Raw genomic sequence first — 20,991 nt, forward strand, 5'->3', positions numbered from 1 at the left:
ACGCACTTTGCTGATAAACTGAGCGCACTGAGTTTGCACGGCGCTTTGGTGACTTTGAAGAACAAAAAAAGTCCGTCTACATGCAGCTCGAACCTTGTGCATGATTGGTAGCACATATCTGTGTGAGAAGCTCTTCTCAGTGATAAAGACTAACAAAACAGCACACAGGAGTCGCCTCACTGATGAGAACCTGCAATCCATCCTGAGAATCTCCAGAACACAGAACCTCACACCAAACATAAACGAATTTGTTGCCAAAAAAAGATGCCAGGCGTCCAGCTCTAAAATGACATATGAGCAAAGACAACTGAATGATTTGATTTGTTATTGCTGAAAAGAACACATTTTATTTATATTTCCAGGTTTTGTTATGCAGCATGTTCATATTTGAATTTGTATAATTTTGACAGGATATATTTTTATGGAGAGCAAAATCTTTTGGGATATTTAAAATCTAAGTTTATTTTTATATAAAATTACGTAAGAGTAAAGAAATTTGAATGTTTGTTCTTTTAACGTTTACTTTATTTCTAACTTGTATAATTTAGACAGGATATATTTTTATGGAGAGCAAAATATTATAAGTTGTTTAAGGTTTGAGTTGATTTATTCAGGAATAATATTCCTGTCTGTTTTTACCATTCCTACCAAAGATATTTCTGTCGACTAAATAAAAATTCCTTCTATTTGAAATTTAAATAGAACTTGAACAAATACGATAGTTCATAATATCCACGCAGTCTTGCACGTAAGAGCGGGAGTTATCCATTTTAACAAGCGGAGTTATCCATTTTAACAAGCAGCGTATAACAAGGTCACCGCCAGGCGGCGCTCCGATGCGGTTTATCCCGCCGCAGTCAGCGGCTGGGGCTGGAGCCCGGCGGGGCGCTGGAAGAGACAAGAGGAGGCGAGTGCCTCCTCCAGACAGAGTGGGGCGTCCGTCCTGGTTATACAGGGCATGGAAGCCCAGCCCTTTAGGCCACCGCCAGGCGGCGCCCTGTGCCTAATATCCGGGAGCCCGGCACTTCCGCCACACCAGGAAGTGCGGGGAAACATGTGGCGCCGGAGAGCTGCCAGGAAGGCAGCCAGCACTTCCGCGCGCTGGGGCGTGGCCAAGGAACAGGTGCGGAAACACCTGGGGCTATCCGGGAGCCTTATTTAGGGGCCGCCCCCTCCAGTCGGTGGTGGAAGTGGGAGGAAGCAGGCGGAACTGGAGAGAGGGGCGGGAGGCGCCAGGAAGGCACAAAGACTGTGGCCTGGACTTGGGGAGATCGTAGAAGGCACTGGGGTGCATGAGCACAAACTTTGTAAATATTGTACATAATAAATGGTGTGTGGTGACAATATGATGTCCGTCTGTCTGTGCCGGGGCCAGGTTTCACAGTGGCGTAGTCGTGCGGATGATCCGTCTGGTACAAGACGGGGACCTGCTTCAAAATCAAATATTTCTGTGAACGGCCCGGCGCAGCAGCGGACCCCACACACTGGCCGCAGGAGGCGGCCGTGCATTTTACCCGGAGACCGCCGCGGACCGCGTATGGCGAGCTTCCCGAGGTGCGGAGGAAGGACCATGGCATTGCTGGAGTGCAGCGGGCTCCCTTAAGCGCGTCGTGGCAGAAGCGCCGCCTCGCGGCAGGCCGCCTATCGAGGCAGCGTATTGCACTGATAAGAAATAGCTGTGTGTGTATATATGTAGATATGTATGTATATGTATATATATGTTTATATATGTGTGTGTATGTATGTATGTGTGTATGTATAGATATGTATATATATATATGTTTATGTGTGTGTGTGTGTAAATATATATATATATATATAAATATATATATATATATATATATATGACAACAACACTCATCACTCACAACAGTGACAAAACAATTACATTGACAATCATGTTACGTTATTTTCAAAATGTTTCCTTTTCTTTTTCATTGCTTCTTTAACACACTACTTCTCCGCTGCGAGCGCGGGTATTTTGCTAGTTTTATAAATATTTTGAATGTGCATTTATTTGATATGTTGGATTATGATTTGTAATATTATTATTTTGGATTCAATGAAAACTCCTTTTAAAATAAAATGTCTATTTAATATATTACAGTGCTTACACATTTACACGCTTACATACTTATATTAAAACATACCCAGAGAACGAATGTTTGGATACATTGATTTTGAAAGAAATTTAAATGAGTGTATTGGTTTCATTTTGTTTACAACCACAGTATTAACGAAATATGCTGAGCATTTCACTTTACCAATATAACTGTTTAACAGTTATAATCATTTATATTTCACTGTAGCATTACTGTCAGAGGCTTATAATTTTATACTCATTACTAGTAATGATACTTGTATTCTATATCCAGTAATTTTTATATAGTCAAAGGCTTTCGATTTACTGTTCCTCGGCCTTAATACTAGAAATTATCTTTAAGTGTTCAGTACATAATTAAATGACATATTTGAATTGGTAGGTAGAATAGGCATATACAGTATATTGTTTCTGAGGATGCCAGAGTCTTGCTTGTTTCCTTCTTTCACATTCAATGCACCTATTAATTACATACAAAATAGTTGAGCATATGTCTCTGATACCAAGTACTAAAAGTGCCTACTAAGTAAAATAAATAAAAAACCAAAATCAAAGCAAGAAATTGGAATGTTCAATAAATTTAAGAAATTCTCCAAAATAATATTGAGTCAAGATTTGAAGGTCCCTAAAGTCCTACTCTTTATCACACAACTTGGTAATTTAGTTCATTTATGTATGGTTCTTCATCTGAAGAAAAACTTTCTAACATTTCCAACTATGGCCTTGTTTAATTGTTGAATAATTTACATAATTTACTTTAAAGTAATCACAAACCATCCACTGTACTAATTCCTTTCTGAATTCTAAACACTTCAATCATGTCACCTCTTAAATGTCTGTTTACTACTTCAATTTTTCCTTGTAGTTCATAACTTAGTTCCAAAATCATTCTAGTTGCTCTTCTCTAAACCTTCTCTAGCACTATGTTATTTTTTAATATGGAGACTAAAACTGTAAACAGTACTCCACATGAGGTCTCAACAATGTATTACATAACTTAAGCATAACACACATTGTGCTATCTAACCTAACATTCTGTTATCCTTCTTCATCGTTTCTGTACACTGTCTAGATGTTGATAGTGACAAGTATACTTTCAAGTTTAAAACCTTCTATTGTGTATTTCAAACCAACATGTTTACTTCCTATGTGGAATACGTCTGCCTGTGGGGTTGCAAACCAGGATCCCGAGTTGTTTAGTTATGTAGTGGGTGCGGCAACGCACTGTACCAGTGCATTCTCCCCAACTTGACTTGACTTGACTTGTGGAATACCTTACATTACATCAAATTCATCTGCAACAAATCTTCCCAAACCTTTATGTTGTCCATGTCACACAGTAATGATTGAAATGGTTCTACATTATTTGGCTTTCTGTGATATTATTTGTATTTTATATGTATGAGGTTCCTTGAAAAAGAACTTAAACTGCATAAATGAGGAGCCAGCAAGCAAACAGCAGACTCGCAATAACGGCGGTGTGTAGTGGTGACCTTGAGGTTAAGCCTCCCACTCAGTTCGATCACACCACGTCAATTAGTCATCAAGTATATGTAGTAGAGTAAACTAATCTACTAAACTGTTTGCAATGTTTTGAAAGTTGAAATATGAAAGGATCTTGAAGAGCAAGACATTTACATGAAAATCTGTATGAAATTGGCAAAATGTTGCAGCATACTTATGAAAATACTCTAGTCATGATATTCTTACCTATAAGCACTTACTTTACATATATTGTAAAAAGAAAGACAGTCTTTATAGTCTGCCCTCAAACCTGAAATAATTATAAAGGAGGCTTGTTTATGCTGAACACAATGTTTTTAATGGCACTTATGTTTCAAATTGGGCAGAATATCTATTGAAGACAATTCCAAAATTGGACAGTCTTCCATGTCAACAGATGAAAATTGTCACCTGACTGTCCATGAAGTTGCTGAAAAAGTTGGCATCAGTAAAAGTTAATATCACACAACTTGTCACCTGTAATGTTGTTGTGCCATGCCATTTAACAAATGAGCAAAAATCATGTTACACTCAGTCAAGAGTTGTTAGATCTTTCAAATGCTAATGAAAAAATTCTGAAACAAGTCATAAACGGCAATGAAATGTGGTGTACAAGAACTGGGCCTGTATATACAGTATATATATATATATATATATATATATATATATATATATATATATATATATATATATATATATGTATGTATGTATATATATCCATCCATCCATTATCTAACTCGCTATATCCTAACTACAGGGTCACAGGGGTCTGCTGGAGCCAATCCGAGCCAACACAGGGTGCAAGGCAGGAAACAAACCCCACACACACACAACCACACACCAAGCACACACTAGGGACAATTTAGAATCACCAATGCACCTAACCTACATGTCTTTGGACTGTGGGAGGAAACCCCAGCAGACACGGGGAAAACATGCAAACTCCACGCAGGAAGGACCCGGGAAGCGAACCCGGGTTTCCTAACAGCGAGGCAGCAGCGCTACCACTGTGCCACCGTGCCGCCTATATATATATATATACTAGCAGAATATCCGCGCTTCGCAGCGGAGAAGTAGTGTGTTAAAGAAGGTATGAAAAAGGAAAGGAAAAATTTTAAAAATAACGTAACATGATTGTTAACGTAATTGTTTTGTCATTGATATGAGTGTTGTTCTCATATATATATCTATATATATATACATATATATCTATATATATATATATATCTATATCTATATATATATACATATATATCTATATATATATATATATATATATCAAAATACCCGCACTTGCGCATGCGGAGAAGTAGTGTGTTAAAGAAGGAAAGAGAAACAAAAGGAAACATTTTGAAAATAACGTAACATGATTGTTAATGTAATTGTTTTGTCATTGATATGAGTGTTGTTCTCATATATATATCTATATATATATATATATCTATACTAATAAAAGGCAAAGCCCTCACTCACTCACTCACTCACTCATCACTAATTCTCCAACTTCCCGTGTGGGTGGAAGGCTGAAATTTGGCAGGTTCATTCCTTACAGCTTCCTTACAAAAGTTGGGCATGTTTTATATTGAAATTCTACGTGTAATGGTCATAACTGGAAGCAGTTTTTCTCCATTTACTGTAATGGAGATGAGCTTCAACGCCGTGGGGGCGGAGTTTCGTGTGACATCATCACGCCTCACACGTAATCACGCAGTAAATAGAAAACCAGGAAGACCTCAAAAAAGCGCTCAAGAAAACATGCATTATATAATTGAGAAGGCAGCGAAACAATAAGAAGCGAGCGAGTGACATATACAACCATATTCATGAGTTCTGCTACTTCGGAAACAAAGCACGATGTAAACCTACACTTTAAATTAAGTTTATAGACAGGCTGCCGCTTGCGTTTGTAATTTAGTGCCTGCCCATATAAGGCCGTCCGTCAGCGGCAATCCAATAGCAAACTGCCACGGGTAAATATTCACGGGTGAAGGACTGTGCTTATGGAGAGGAAGATGAGATGGTCAGGGTGGTGTTTGACACAAACTCAGCGAAACTGCGAGAGAAAGTTTTAAGTGCCAGGACTAAGGTAACATTAAATAAAGCTATGGACATAGCACGAGATGGCACCAGCACAGCTGGGAACCTTCGATGCAAGTACACCGAGTGGCTCACGTGAACTGACGCAGTGCACAGATAAAAGCAACAGTTCCAAAGGCTGAACAAAACCGAATTACACAATTGAAAAGGCAGCAAAAAATATGAAGCGTCTGATAAGCATATTCATAAATGCAGCTACTGTGGAAACAAAGCACACGGTGGAAAAAGTCAATGTCCCGCTAAAGGAAGACAGTGTAAAAAAAACCCGTGCATGCAGTGTGTCAGGTCTTAGATAAAGAAGAAGACGAGCGGTTTATTGATGCAGTAAGAAACGAATCGATGAATGAAACCTGTCATCTTTACAACGATTGACAAACACGGAATGTAACTTGAACACAACACATCCTACAAATACGAACCTGATTGAAAGAAATAATGATAATCAAATCCTTGATGACAGCAACACTCAGTAACACTCACAAAACAAATACTGTATATTGACAGTCATGTTACGTTATTTTTAAAATGTTCCCTTTTCTTTTCTACCTTTTTAACACACTACTTCTCCGCTGCGATACACGGGTATATATATATGTATATATATATATATCCCGCTCTACATACTCGAATAATGGATACTTTATTCGCCATCAATGATTGTTTTGGTAAAGCCATACTCAGTGTATTCATTAGATGAGCGGTAAAAAGTAAGAGCGAGGGAGGATGACTCATTGAGGCATGCAGGCTGTAGTCTTGCGTCAACTCTATCTGAATTGCGCGATCACATTTGAAAAATATATCTTTTCAAGTTCTATTTAGTCCATATGTGTCAAACTCAAGGGCCGCGGGCCACATCCGGCCCGGCGTGTAATTATATCCGGCCCGCGAGATCATTTTATATACTGTATTATTGTTATCAATGGCCCGGGTATATGAAGCGCTGGTAACACAATAAAGTACAGATCCCATAATGCAGCGCTTCAGCTGCCTTGCCGAACACTTTCCGCGTTAATCAAGTCTACCTTATGTTGCTGCAAGTTATTGCGAAGCTATAGTTATTGCGCACTGAGTTTGCACGGCGCTTTGGTGACTTTGAAGAACAAAAAAAGTCCGTCTACATGCGGCTCGAACCTTGTGCATGTTTGGTAGCACATATCTGTGTGAGAAGCTCTTCTCAGTGATAAAGACTAACAAAACAGCACACAGGAGTCGCCTCACTGATGAGCACCTGTAATCCATCCTGAGAATCTCCACAACACAGAACCTCACACCAAACAGAAACGAACTTGTGGCCAAAAAAAGATGCCAGGCGTCCAGCTCTAAAATGACATATGAGCAAAGACAACTGCATGATTTGATTTGTTATTGCACGTAAGAGCGGGAGTCAACCGTTTTAACAAACAGCGTATTGCACTGATACTGAAATAGCTGTGTATGTATATATATATATGTATTTGTGTGTATATATGTGTGTGTATATATGTATTTGTGTGTATATATGTGTGTGTGTGTATATATGTAGATATATATATATATGTATATATGTGTATATGTATAGATATGTATATATATATGTTTATGTGTGTGTGTGTAAATATATATATATATATATATATATATATATATATATGACAACAACACTCATCACTCACAACAGTGACAAAACAATTACACTGACAATCAGGTTACGTTATTTTCAAAATGTTTCCTTTTCTTTTCATTGCTTCTTTAACACTACTTCTCTCATTTGCTAGCGGGTATATTTATCTATCTATATATATATATATATATATATATATATATATATATATATATATATATATATATATATATATATATATATATATATATATCTCAAAATACCCGGGCTTCGCAGCGGAGAAGTAGTGTGTTAAAGAAGGAAAGAGAAACAAAAGGAAACATTTTGAAAATAACGTAACATGAGTGTCACTGTGATATATATATATATATATATAGCAAAATACCAAGCTTAGCAGATGTAGGTGTTAAAGAAGTTATGAAAAAGAAAAGGAAACATTTTAAAAATAATGTAACATGATTGTCAAAGTAATTGTTTTGTGTATTTGGTGGCAGCGTGACGAAGTTGTTTTCGTCTAGCTGCATCAGAAAATGTACCACGATGTCTGACACGCCTACTTTTTACTGTTTTCTCACAGCTTGGATTGCTGCTGTCATAATGGGTTTGAGTCTACATATATATATATATACACATACATATCTTCATATCTATATACATATATACATATATATATACAGTACATATCTGCATATACACATATATATATATATACATACCTATCTACATCATATATACACACATATACATACATACACACACAAATTATATATATGTGTGTGTGTGTATGTGTGTATGTATGTATGTATGTATGTGTGTGTGTGTGTGTATATATATATATATAATGTAGATAGGTGTATGTATATATATATACAAATACATAGAAATATACACACAGGTATATATATGTGTATATATATATGTATGTGTCTATATGTGTGTGTGTAGCTTTGGTCACTGAGTGCAAAGGAAAAATAATAAAATATAGTCTATAAGTTATTAAACAGTAAAACACGTTAACGTTTTAAGAAGTACAGGTACATTGAGCACTACTGGAGTGGTTGCGGGTAAACTACATTTTAAAGACTGTGTAACACAACAGGTAAGTAGTACTAATAGCAGCTAAAATGTATATGGATCATTTCTCGGTAGTAGATCCCTTTTGAAAGGCGCTACACAACGGCTGTGGTATAGAAATTACATTTTCTATGTGAACGTTCAAATTTCTGCCTCTGGTAAAGTGCCTTACCGGCATTACCAGCAATTATAGAAAATTAGTTTTGTGTGCTCTGCAGTGGAAAGAGAGAAAGGCTTTGGTTTGGGATAAAAGGAAAAAAGGTGTAAAGAAAGGAAAGTTGCCTTTTTCTTTTATATAGTATAGAGAGATGTGTTCGCTGACGTTATGATCGCCTTTTGGGGACAGTCGCGGTGGGTCTTGTGTAGACTGGTGAGACGTCCCTGCCATTAATCGGCAGTGATGGCACTGTCAGTCCTCCACTCGTGTGCGTGTCTTCATAATCCGAGCTGACGACCTCATAATCGTATACGTTGAAAAGAAAGTGCGAATCGCCTTAATATTAGTTTGCAGCGGGGTTGAAAAGGGGTCCCGTGTTTGCACTTGTCTAAGCTATAGCTCAGGGGGAGGATGAAAAATAATGAAAAGTGCTCACTTTGACTTAAGGCAGAAGCGCAGTCAGCGTCTCAAATCCTGGCACAGCTATGCGCGCGCCGGCTGCTCGACTTTTGCTGGGCAGGAGACCCCAGTTTTTGCAGACACATTCACGATATCAAAAGTCTCAGCGCTCTTTGGAGGTCATTCATATATATATATACAGTGGTGTGAAAAACTATTTGCCCCCTTCCTGATTTCTTATTCTTTTGCATGTTTGTCACACAAAATGTTTCTGATCATCAAACACATTTAACCATTAGTCAAATATAACACAAGTAAACACAAAATGCAGTTTTTAAATGATGGTTTTTATTATTTAGGGAGAAAAAAAATCCAAACCTACATGGCCCTGTGTGAAAAAGTAATTGCTCTCTGAACCCAATAACTGGTTGGGCCACCCTTAGCAGCAATAACTGCAATCAAGTGTTTGCGATAACTTGCAATGAGTCTTTTACAGCGCTCTGGAGGAATTTTGGCCCACTCATCTTTGCAGAATTGTTGTAATTCAGCTTTATTTGAGGGTTTTCTAGCATGAACCGCCTTTTTAAGGTCATGCCATAGCATCTCAATTGGATTCAGGTCAGGACTTTGACTATAATAGACTTCTGCTTGATGCCCGTGGGATGCGGAGTTACACCTCCCATGTAATTTAGTGCCTGCCCATATAAGGCCGTCCGTCAGCGGCAATCCAATAGAAACACTGCCGCTAAATATTCACGGGTGAAGGGCTGTGCTTATGCAGAGGAAGATGAGATGGTCAGGGTGGTGTTTGGTACAAACTCGGCGAAACTGCGAAAGAAACTTTTAAGTGCCGGGTCTTAGCTAACATTAAATACAGCCGTGGACTTCGCACGAGATGGCACCAGCACAGCTGGAAACCTTTGATGCATGTACACCGAGCGGCTCACGTGAAATGACGCAGTGCATAGACAAAAAGCAACAGTTCCAAAGAGTGCTGAACAAAAAACGAATTACACAATTGAGAAGGCAGCAAAAAATATGAAGCGTGTGATACATACAAGCATATTCGTAAGTGCAGCTACTGCAGAAACAAAGCACATGGTGGAAAAAGTCAATGTCCCGCTAAAGGAAGACAGTGTAAAAAAAACCCCGTGCGTGCAGTGTGTCAGTTCTCAGATAAAGAGGAAGACGAGCTGTTTATTGATGCAGTAAGAAACGAATCGATGAATGAAACCTGTTATCTTTACAACAATTGACAAACACGGAATGTAACTTGAACACATCCTACAAATATGAACCTGATTGAAAGAAATAATGATAATCAAATCCTTGATGACAGCAACACTCCTAACACTCACAAAACAATTAACTGTATATTGACACTCATGTTACTTTATTTTTAAAATGTTCCCTTTTTTATTTCATAACTTCTTTAACACACTACTTCTCCGCTGCGAAGATAGAAAATAGATAAACACACGCCGTGGCGCAATGGTAGAGAATTCGCCTCTAGCGCCGACGTCGAGGTTCGATTCCCGAGAGGGGGTCACTGAGTATGTACACGCGCTTCCCATTTTACCTTCGCATCCCATTGGTTTCAGACGTATGAAAAAATATGCGGTTCACGCAGAAAGACAGATCACCAATTTAAGCTTTATGAATACTGGATACTTTATTCGCCATTAATGATTGTTTTGGTAAAGCTATACTCAGTGTATTCATTAGATGAACGGTAAAAAAGTAAGAACGAGGGAAGGGTGACTTATTGAGGCACGCAGGCAAAACCACAATAGCACGTGGGCTTGATGTACTGTAGTGCGCGTCAACTCAATCTGAATTCTGCGATCACATTCGAAAAAATATATCTTTTCAAGTTCTATTTAGTCCACATGTATCAAACTCAAGGCCTGTGGGCCACATCCGGCCCGGCGTGTAATTATATCCAGCCCGCGAGATCATTTTATATACTGTATTATTGTTATTAATGGCCCGGGGATATGAAGCGCTGGTAACACAATAAACTATTGATCCCATAATGCAGCGCTTCAGCTGCCTTGCCGAACACTTACCGCGTTAATCAAGTCTAGCTTATGATGCTGCAAGTTATTGCGAAGCTAGCCCACACGATGCCGAAGAGAAAAGTTGATTCTGAAAATAGAGCCTTTAAAAACCGATGGGAGGCTGAGTATATGTTTACTGACATTGCCGGTAAACCCGTGTGTCTTATTTGTGGAGCTAATGTGGCTATAATTACAGAATTTAATCTAAGACAGCACTATGAGACAAAACATCAGGATAACCTGAAAGACCTGAATGCAATGCAGAAGATACAGAAAGCAGAAGAGTTAAACAAGAATCTGACACTTCAGCAGACGTTTTTACCCGTGCAAAATCACAAAGTGATTTCAAGTGAAGCTGCTTTTATGGGAGACACAAATGCACCAGTGCAACTTGCCCCACTTTCCCTGTTGCCAAGTAATGTTGAACCAAGTTGGCACAACGGTGTTCCCAAATACGCACTTTGCTGATAAACTGAGTGCACTGTGCACTGAGTTCGCACTGCGCTTTGGTGACTTTGAAGAACAAAAAAAGAATTTTGAGTTGTTTCGCAACCCATTTGCCATTGATGTGGAAACTGAACCTGTGCAGATTCAGATGGAGGTGATTGAGCAGCGGTGTAATGGCACACTGAAGGCAAAGTATGATACTGTAGGGCCCGCACAGTTTATTCACTCCATTCCCACAGAAATGCTCCAGCTCCGTCTACATGCGGCTCGAACCTTGTGCATGTTTGGTAGCACATATCTGTGTGAGAAGCTCTTCTCAGTGATGAAGACTAACAAAACAGCACACAGGAGTCGCCTCACTGATGAGCACCTGCAGTCCATCCTGAGTATCTCCACTACACAGAACCTCACACCAAACATAAACGAACTTGTTGCCAAAAAAAAAAGCCAGGCGTCCAGCTCTGATAAAATGACATAAGAGCAAAGACAACTGAATGATTTGATTTGTTATTACTGAAAAGAACAAATTTTATTTATATTTCCAGGTTTTGTTATGCAGCATGTTCATATTTGAATTTGTATAATTTTGACAGGATATATTTTTATGGAGAGCAAAATCTTTTGGGATATTTAAAATTTAAGTTTATTTTTTATATAAAATTACATAAGAGTAAAGAAATCTGAATGTTTGTTCTTTTAACGTTTACTTTATTTCTAACTTGTATAATTTAGACAGGATATATTTTAAAGGAGAGCAAAATATTATAATTTATTTAAGGTTTAAGTTGATTTATTCCGGAATAATATTCCAGTCTGTTTTTATTCATATTTATGTTCAAAAAAGTTAAGTTTTAAAAGTTTTGAAGTTTTAAAAGTTTAGTTTTAGTGTGTTCAATAAATATTTATCCTGTTCGGCCCGTGACCTAAAGTGTGTTTTGGATTTTGGCCCCCTGTGCAATTGAGTTTGACACCCCTGATTTAGTCGACACAAATATCTTTGGTTGGAATGTAAGGCGAATTTACTCTTTACATTTGTATTGTAAAGAAAAATGTATGCAATGATGCCTACATTTAACTTGCATTCCTACCAAAGATATTTCTGTCGACTAAATAAAAATTCCTTCTATTTAAAATTTAAATAGAACTTGAACAGATACGATAGTTCATAATATCCACGCAGACTTGCACGTAAGAGCGGGAGTCATCTGTTTTAACAAACAGCGTATTGTACTGATACGAAATAGCCTGCCCATTTAATTATTTAGGAATACATATGTGTATAAGTATATATGTAGATATGTATGTATATGTATATATGTTTTTATATGTGTGAGTATGTATATACAGTATATATATATATGTATTTGTGTGTATATATGTGTGTGTATGTATGTGTATATATGTAGATATGTATATATATATATATATGTATGTATATATGTGTGTGTTCATATATATATATATATGTTTATATGTGTGTGTGTGTGTATATATATATATATATGACAGCAACACTCACAACAGTGACAAAACAATTACATTGACAATCATGTTATGTTATTTTCAAAATGTTTCTTTTTCTTTTTTATTTCTTCTTTAACACACTACTTCTCTGCTGCGAAGCGCGGGTATTTTGCTAGTATACTAATAAAAGGCAAAGCCCTCACTGACTCACTCATCACTAATTCTCCAACTTCCCGTGTAGGTAGAAGGCTGAAATTTGGCAGGCTACTTCCTTACAGCTTACTTACAAAATTTAAGCAGGTTTCATTTCGAAATTCCAAGCGTAACCTACTTACGTACATATATATGGCCATAGCCCTTACCGGCAGACTGTGTTTATTTGAATTTTCACGGCTTGGGCGAAGAGGGAAGCCGCCACTCGCGTGATTGTTGTTTGGTCTCAGGTGTAAAGTGGAATGCCCAGGTTTCGTCACCCGTGACAATCGAGACCAAGAAGTTGTCCTTTTCATTTGCATAGCAGCGAAGAAATTCGCGGGATGAATCAACTCGTTGCCGTTTGTGGTCTTCTGTCAGCATACGTGGTACCCATCTTGCACACACCTTCTGATATTGCAACTTTTCCGTTAAAATCCTGTGGATGGTGCTTCGGGAAACTTCAGGAACCAAAATGCAGAGAGCATCCAGAGTGATCCGCCGATCTTAATGCATGTTTTCCTCAACCTTCGTGAATGTCTCGTCGGAAATTGACGGTCTCCCGCTCCTTTGTTCGTCATGAATTTCAGTATGACCTGTTGTAAACTCTTTACACCACTTGCAAACATTTTTGAAATCCATGCACGACTGTCCATACACTTATATCAATTGCCAATGAATTTCAACAGGTTTAACGCCTTTTGCGTTCAAAACTCGAATAACTGCACGAACTTCACGCTTGGCGGTAGTGTTCAACGGGAGCTCCATTTTCAAAGGCTACCAAGCTAAGATTGAACATCCCAGCGAAGCCACGCATGCTTGTTTGGGAGTGGAGGAAGCACCAATCACAACAGTGTGGCCAACAGCCGTACAAACAGTTTCTCTACGTCCTCACCGCTTTGGAGACCCTACTTTTGGGATTGCCCTCAGTATATATATATATCCTCTTCCGCTTATCCGGGGTTGGGTCGTGGGGGCAGCAGCTTAAGCAGAGAGGCCCACACTTCCCTATCCCCAGCCACTTCTTCCAGCTCTTCCAGAGAATCCCAAGGCGTTCCCAGGCCAGCCGGGAGACATAGTCCCTCCAGCGTGTCCTGGGTCTTCCCCGGGGCCTCCTCCCGGTTGGACGTGCCCGGAACACCGCACCAGGGAGGCGTCCAGGATGCATCCTGATTAGGTGCCCGAGCCACCTCATCTGACTCCTCTCGAAGCAGAGGAGTAGCGGCTCTACTCTGAACCCCTCCCTGATGACTGAGCACTCTATCTTTAAGGGAAAGCCCAGACCCCCTGTGGAGGAAACTCATTTCAGCCGCTTGTATTCGTGATCTCGTTCTTTCAGTCACTACCCATAGCTCATGACCATAGATGAGGGTAGGAACGTAGATCGACTGGTAAATTGAGAGCCTCGCCTTACGGCTCAACTCTTTTTTCACCACGACAGACCGATGCAGAGCCCGCATCACTGCGGATGCTGCACCGATCTGCCTGTCGATCTCACGGTCTATTCTTCCCTCCCTCGTGATCAAGACCCCGAGATACTTGAACTCCTCCACTTGGGGCAGGATCTCTCCCCCAACCCTGAGAGGGGACTTTTCCAGCTGAGGACCATGGTCTCGGATTTGGAGGTGCTGATTCCCATACCTGCCACTTCACACTCAGGTGTGAACTGATCCAGAGAGAGCTGAAGATCACGGCCTGATGAAGCAAACAGGACAACATCATCTGCAAAAAGCAGTGACCCAATCCTGAGTCCACCAAACCGGACCCCTTCAACACCCTGGCAGCGCCTAGAAATTCTGTCCATAAAAGTTATGAACAGAATCGGTGTCAAAGGGCAGCCCTGGCGGAGTCCAACTCTCACTGGAAATGTGCTCGACTTACTGCCGGCAATGCGGACCAAGCTCTGACACCGGTTGCACAGGGACCGAACAGCTCTTATCAGGGGGTCTGGTACCCCATACTCCTGGAGCACCCCCCACAGGGTTCCCCGAGGGACACAGTCGAATGCCTTTTCCATGTCCACAAAACACATGTAGACTGGTTGGGCAAACTCCCATGCACCCTCTAGGAATTTGCTAAGGGTGTAGAGCTGGTCCACTGTTCCGCGACCAGGACGAAAACCACACTGTTCCTCCTGAATCCGAGGTTCGACTATCCAACTTACCCTCCTCTCCAGAACCCCCGAATAGACTTTTCCAGGGAGGCTGAGGAGTGTGATCACTCTGTAGATGGAACACACCCTCCGGTCCCCCTTTTTAAAGAGGGGGACCACCACCCAGTCTGCCAATCCAGAGGCACTGTCCCCAATGTCCATGCGATGTTGCAGAGACGTGTCAACCAAGACAGTCAATACAACATCTATATTGTTGTATAACATACATATATATTGTGAGAAATGGCTGGCAGTTTATCCCGGCCAACACCCCCAGGCTGCTAGATGGAGTCCTCCCTGTAACATGGTGGTGTCCCGAATTACCGCAGGGCATCATGGATAATGGAGTTCGACTTCACAGTCCTGCTGTATACCATGGGGGCAGCTAGGGGATGCTGCAGGGAGGCACAGGGATTTATATTTTGCTTATAGCCCGGCAGTATTCCCTAGTTATGGGGAAGAAATTAAGTACTTCCGGGCTGAAGAAAAAGAAGAGTTTTCATCTGACTCGGAAGTGCTATGGAATCACATGGACTGAAGGACAAAAGCACTTCTGGTTCAAGCACTATAAAAAGGACTGTGGGAAACCCAACAAGCTGAGCCGGAGTTGGGAGAGAGTGTCACGGAGCTGCTGGGTGGAGAGGAGGATTTATTATTGTGATTTATTGCATTGATTATTGATAATTGTTGTATATTGTGGAGGTGGTGGTGCTTTGTACACAGTATTGCAGAAATTAAATGAATTTCTGGGACTTTTACCTGGTGTCTGGATGTGTTGTCTGTGGGTTTGGAGGAGCGACAGCGACCCCTACTGTCACTATATATATATATATATATATATATATATATATATATATATATATATATATATATATATATATATATATATATATAAATATATATATATATAGAGTGAGTGATGACCAGGAGACTTGCCCGGTATGGGACACCCTCACCCAGGAAGAAATGGGGTAGACAGAATACACAGGGCATTACCTCCCCTGGACTGCCAGATGGTACCCCCTTAGTTGCAGCAGTGCCATGGATTATTACAGGACATTATGGAATTTGGAGTTCTTTGACTTAGCCCTTTTGGGTTGCGTGGGTGCTGCCAGTGGGTGCTGTAGGGACTAGTGAGGCCTACTTTGCGTGGCTCCCACATTACCCAGAAGTGCACTCAGGCCAAATCATTGCAGCACAGGGAGTAGTTCCAGGGATTACAAAGAGCTGCCTGCCACTGCTCAGAGAGCTAGAGTTGGGTGGAAAGGGACAAAGCTTGCATAAGGAGCAGAGGAAGCAGAGGAAGCAGGAAGAGATGAAGAAAAGACAAAGAGGAGAATTACTGTGTGCTGCTTGTGCTTTTTACAAAGCGTTTGTTGTTGTGGTAAAAGCTTACAGGAAGAATTTCACAGCAATAAATCCTCTTGTTTTATTAAGACTTGTGTTGGAATTTTGGAGAGCTGGTATACATACACACACATACATACATACATACATGCATGCACACACAGTATATATACAGCATAGGGAGTCATAAAGTTAATTTATTAACATGTTTGCTGGTACTGTATTATCCAAAAAATGCATAAGAAATAGCATTTAATTTAATAATATTTTGGTCATTATGATCCAATAAGGCAGTTCTAGGTATTGCTAAAAGCTGGAGGTTTGAGAGTTTAAGAAGAATTACACAAAAACCTGAGAGAAAGGAATGCAAACACAATATGCTAACTTCTAATATCTTCAGCACAATATTCTGTAAATATAGATAAAGAACAGGTGTGAGACAAAGATGTTAGCTGTTAATACTTTACTGTTAGTACAGGAAGCATACTGGGGAACATCTTTACCTGAGTGCAGAGTGCAAGCAGCATCTTGCAGACCTTTAAAAGATTTCCATAGAAGTCTCAGCATGTTTAAAACAGTGTATATGCAGTAATCTGTTCATTCAAACTGACGTACAACAGGTAATGTTTAATGTGCATATGTAAAGATTTATATTTATTAATCTCTTCAAACCTGCCTTAATAATCACTTTAATAACCACATTTGCTTAATTTTCAAGAAATAGAAAAACAGATTACAGTATGAGTGATTCTGATGTTATGAACCTTACATGATTTGTAAAAAGTGTGTATATATATATATATATATATATATATATATATATATATATATATATAAATTCATGAATCACATTTAAATGTTTACATCTGAGATTTAAAAACATATTTATAATTCTCCCAAAACTTAATCACTCAATTGAATTCAACTCTACCTGCAAAAATAGAACCTGTGGCAAATGCCAACACTCCTATCGATGTGTCCACAAAAGTAATATTTGCATATAAGGATGATCTCTCAAAAGCATTACCTGAGTGATACAGGCTCCAGTGAAAGCAACAATTACAGCTACCACATTAACTGTGAGCTGAAACTGCAGGAACTTGGAAATGCTGTCATAGACATTACGGCCCCACATCACTGCCTTCACAATGCTGGAAAAATTGTCATCTGTCAAGATGATGTCAGAAGCTTCTTTTGCTACATCAGTGCCAGCAATACCCTGTCATTGTAAAGAAGACACAAATGAGACTGGATTATCAACTTCAAATTGAGAATTATTTACATTGAGACTGGATTATCAACTTCAAACAGACATGTTTTTACATTTACTCAGTACTTTTAATCAGTACACCTTTACTCAGTATTGTTTACCTTAAGTTAGTATAATTTATGATTTCCAAAATGATAATGAGTACTGATGGAAATCGCTCAGAGTAACTGTTTTTAATTTTCTCAAGATAAAAATAAAAATATACCAATCTGAAACTGGATGCAAACAATTGTGACCCTGACTGACAGGACATGTATGGTAGTGTTTTTTTTTTTCTCTCAAAGGCACACTCCCAAATGCAAAAGTTACAGTATATATCAAATAAATCTGAAACATATCTGTTTTTACTCTCCTGGAAATTCATAGCCTATCATACTTCAAACTTGTACTGTTTACATTTAGGAGAAAAACAATTCCATTCAATACCAATTTTATTTTCAACATTATTAATAATTTATTATAAATCTCAATAATATCTATTTCTACAAAATTCCTTCTTTACTGAAATCACACTGTAAATACAGTACCATCATGTTAAATATATACAGTACACAACAAGATCATATAAATATACATTTTTGTGGATTAAGAAGCTTTCATCAGGTAACTGAGAAAAGTTAAGTAAATTATAGTATAGGAGTCTTCAAAACAAATTAGAACTGGCAACATGTGTGACTTTTGCAATTTCCTAACATATCAGTCTGCAAATATGAATTATTTTTTGATTTGGGTATTTAAAATATTTTAATGATATATAGTATACCTTATGGATTGCAGACAAAATCATTTCCAGTGATGGCAGAAGATGAAGAACTGCATTCTGGTGATTTTATTAGGATTTTCCCTACCCATGGTAATGGATTTAAATATTTTACACGGTAGATTCATTTCATATATCTAAGAAGAAGCCAAGGAAAATGACAGCTTTTATTGGCTAACTAAAAACATTTCAAAATGCAAACTTTCAAAGCAGCTCAGACCCCTTCTTCAGGTAAGAGGAGAGGTTATGAGCACGCACTGATACAATGCATTGCCGCACCCACCACACAACAAACCAACTCAGGATCCAGATTAGGACCCGAGTGCAGCCATGCAATGGGTGATACCTCAGCACCACACTAGCTGAGATGTAGTGGAACAGTGTGAGATTTTTTTATGGTGGCTGGAGTGCCAATTCTGCCACCAACCACCAAGTTTTTCCCTGCAGGTTGGAGGGCCTACAGAACAGCTTGAATATGTTTTGAAGTTGATTGGGGCTATTTATTCACCATTCGGACTATCCTTCGTTGCAGTCTTTTATCAATTTTTCTCTTCCATCCACATACAGGGAGATTAGCTACAGTGTCATGTGTTGTGAACTTCTTGATTATGTTGCGCACAGTGGACAAAGGAACATGACGATCTCTGGAGATGGACTTGTATAGCCTTGAGATTGTTCATATTTTTCCACAATTTTTGTCCTCAAGTCCTCAGACAATTCTCTGCTCTTCTTTCTGTTCTCCATGCTTAGTGTGGTACATTCATACACACAACAGAAAGGTTGAGTCAACTTTTCTCCATTTTAATTGGCTTCAGGTGTGATTGCTATATTGCCAGCACCTGTTTCTTGCCACAGGTAAGAAATATCATGATATCAAATTTTGTAGATGCTCATTGTAACATGAGCTGGGGGTGCTGTTACATTACAGGCATCAGCTTTATTTAAATATTTGACTTTATTGATCTTGTTTCTGTCAATATTAGTTAAAGGTTTATATTGTTTTATTAAAATGCAAATACTACTCGCACTGGGTGTACAAAATAAACTTTGCTAATAATACCTATAAGTCTAATAAAATACTTATTTTCACTAAGTTACAGCATTTACTATAAGAATAGGTTAAAGCAATTGTCTGGGCTTAAGCAACAAAGGCTCCAAATTTCAAGATTCTCTGACTGAATCAAGCTTTAATTTACCTAAATTCTGAAAAAACAATTTTGAACACTAGTGGAATCAGGTAGGCAGTGTAGTCATACTGTAAAAAAGGGAGCCTTGACCAAATGGCTCTGTTATGTTGGATCAAATAGTGTGTGTGCGTTAATATGTAGAACATGGAGCAGAATTTATGCCATTTGATCCATTTGCTCACCTTACAGTGTAACCCTGAGCAAGTCTCTGCCTGCCAATATTAAAAATACATGTTAAAAACTGTAAAGAATCTTAGTATCATAAGTGACTTTCATTAAAAGTGTCATGTAAACAAACAATAATAATAAAGTTGAATGGAATTTACTGGAGGAGATACTAGGACAGCTTAGTCATATTTTTAAATAAGTCATTATGTCCTTTTCTTGAAGTCACCTAAATTGCAAAAAAAAAATTAAATTGTGTATAACATTTCTTATCTTTATTAAAAGTATATGAATTATTTTCTTCCATATCAATATAATTAACCTTACCATAGCAAAACCAACATCCGCTTTCTTGAGAGCTGGCCCGTCATTGGTCCCATCTCCTGTCACTGCTACCACTTGCCTTTGTTCTACAATGCTGCTGTCAATTATGCCTGAAAGGAAAAACAATAGTGCTTCCATTGAAATAGGCTTCTGTAGTTTTCGCCTCAAACAAGTTTAGAAACCCCCCAAAAATTATTTTAGTGAGTTTCACATTTTGCAATTGCAAAGTTTCACACAAAATGAATGTTTGGGGCCAGTTCTCTAAAATAGTTGTGAAACAAATTGTTTAATTTATTACTAGTATCAACTGCATTGTCTTAGCAGTCCTGTTATAGCTACATGCTCTAATAAGCTTAACTATTTCAGAAAACCTTTTGAGTGTATACGACTGTATTTATTTTTAATCTTATGATCTGCCATTATACGGAATGTTATACTGTATTTGGTGCTATATGGGGGTTTTTCCACATATGTGAGCTTGTGTGTTTATCGGTGCCACCATATTCGTATTTGAATGACATAACCTTCTCACAAAGCATTGTATAGGATGAAGTTGTTTTTACTTGATCTTGTTGTGTTTTGCTGTGTATGCACACTCACGCATACAGTGGATATAAGAAGTCTACACACACTTGCCAAAATCACAGATTTTGTACTGAAACCAATAAAAATCCAATCAGAACTTATTCCGC

The 20,991-nt window shown here is 38.7% G+C and overlaps 1 protein-coding gene across 11 annotated transcripts in view; it reads right to left on the bottom strand.

Annotated features, from left to right (window-relative positions):
• Positions 1 to 20,991, bottom strand: part of atp2b3b (ATPase plasma membrane Ca2+ transporting 3b) — a 577,105-nt gene that overhangs the window by 56,201 nt on the left and 499,913 nt on the right. For 6 of the 11 annotated variants that reach the window (XM_039774295.1, XM_039774300.1, XM_039774298.1 and 3 more), the window contains 2 exons: positions 20,303 to 20,409; positions 17,621 to 17,812 (listed from right to left, as the gene is read on the bottom strand). In XM_039774295.1, the coding sequence (XP_039630229.1) occupies positions 17,621 to 17,812; positions 20,303 to 20,409 (299 nt within the window). Of the gene's footprint in view, positions 1 to 17,096; positions 17,130 to 17,620; positions 17,813 to 20,302; positions 20,410 to 20,991 lie in introns of all 11 variants that reach the window. The other 5 variants (XM_039774297.1, XM_039774293.1, XM_039774299.1 and 2 more) reach the window with 1 other exon arrangement.

The sequence above is a fragment of the Polypterus senegalus genome, chromosome 13 (assembly GCF_016835505.1).
Source record: "Polypterus senegalus isolate Bchr_013 chromosome 13, ASM1683550v1, whole genome shotgun sequence".
NCBI classification, from domain to species: domain Eukaryota; kingdom Metazoa; phylum Chordata; class Cladistia; order Polypteriformes; family Polypteridae; genus Polypterus; species Polypterus senegalus.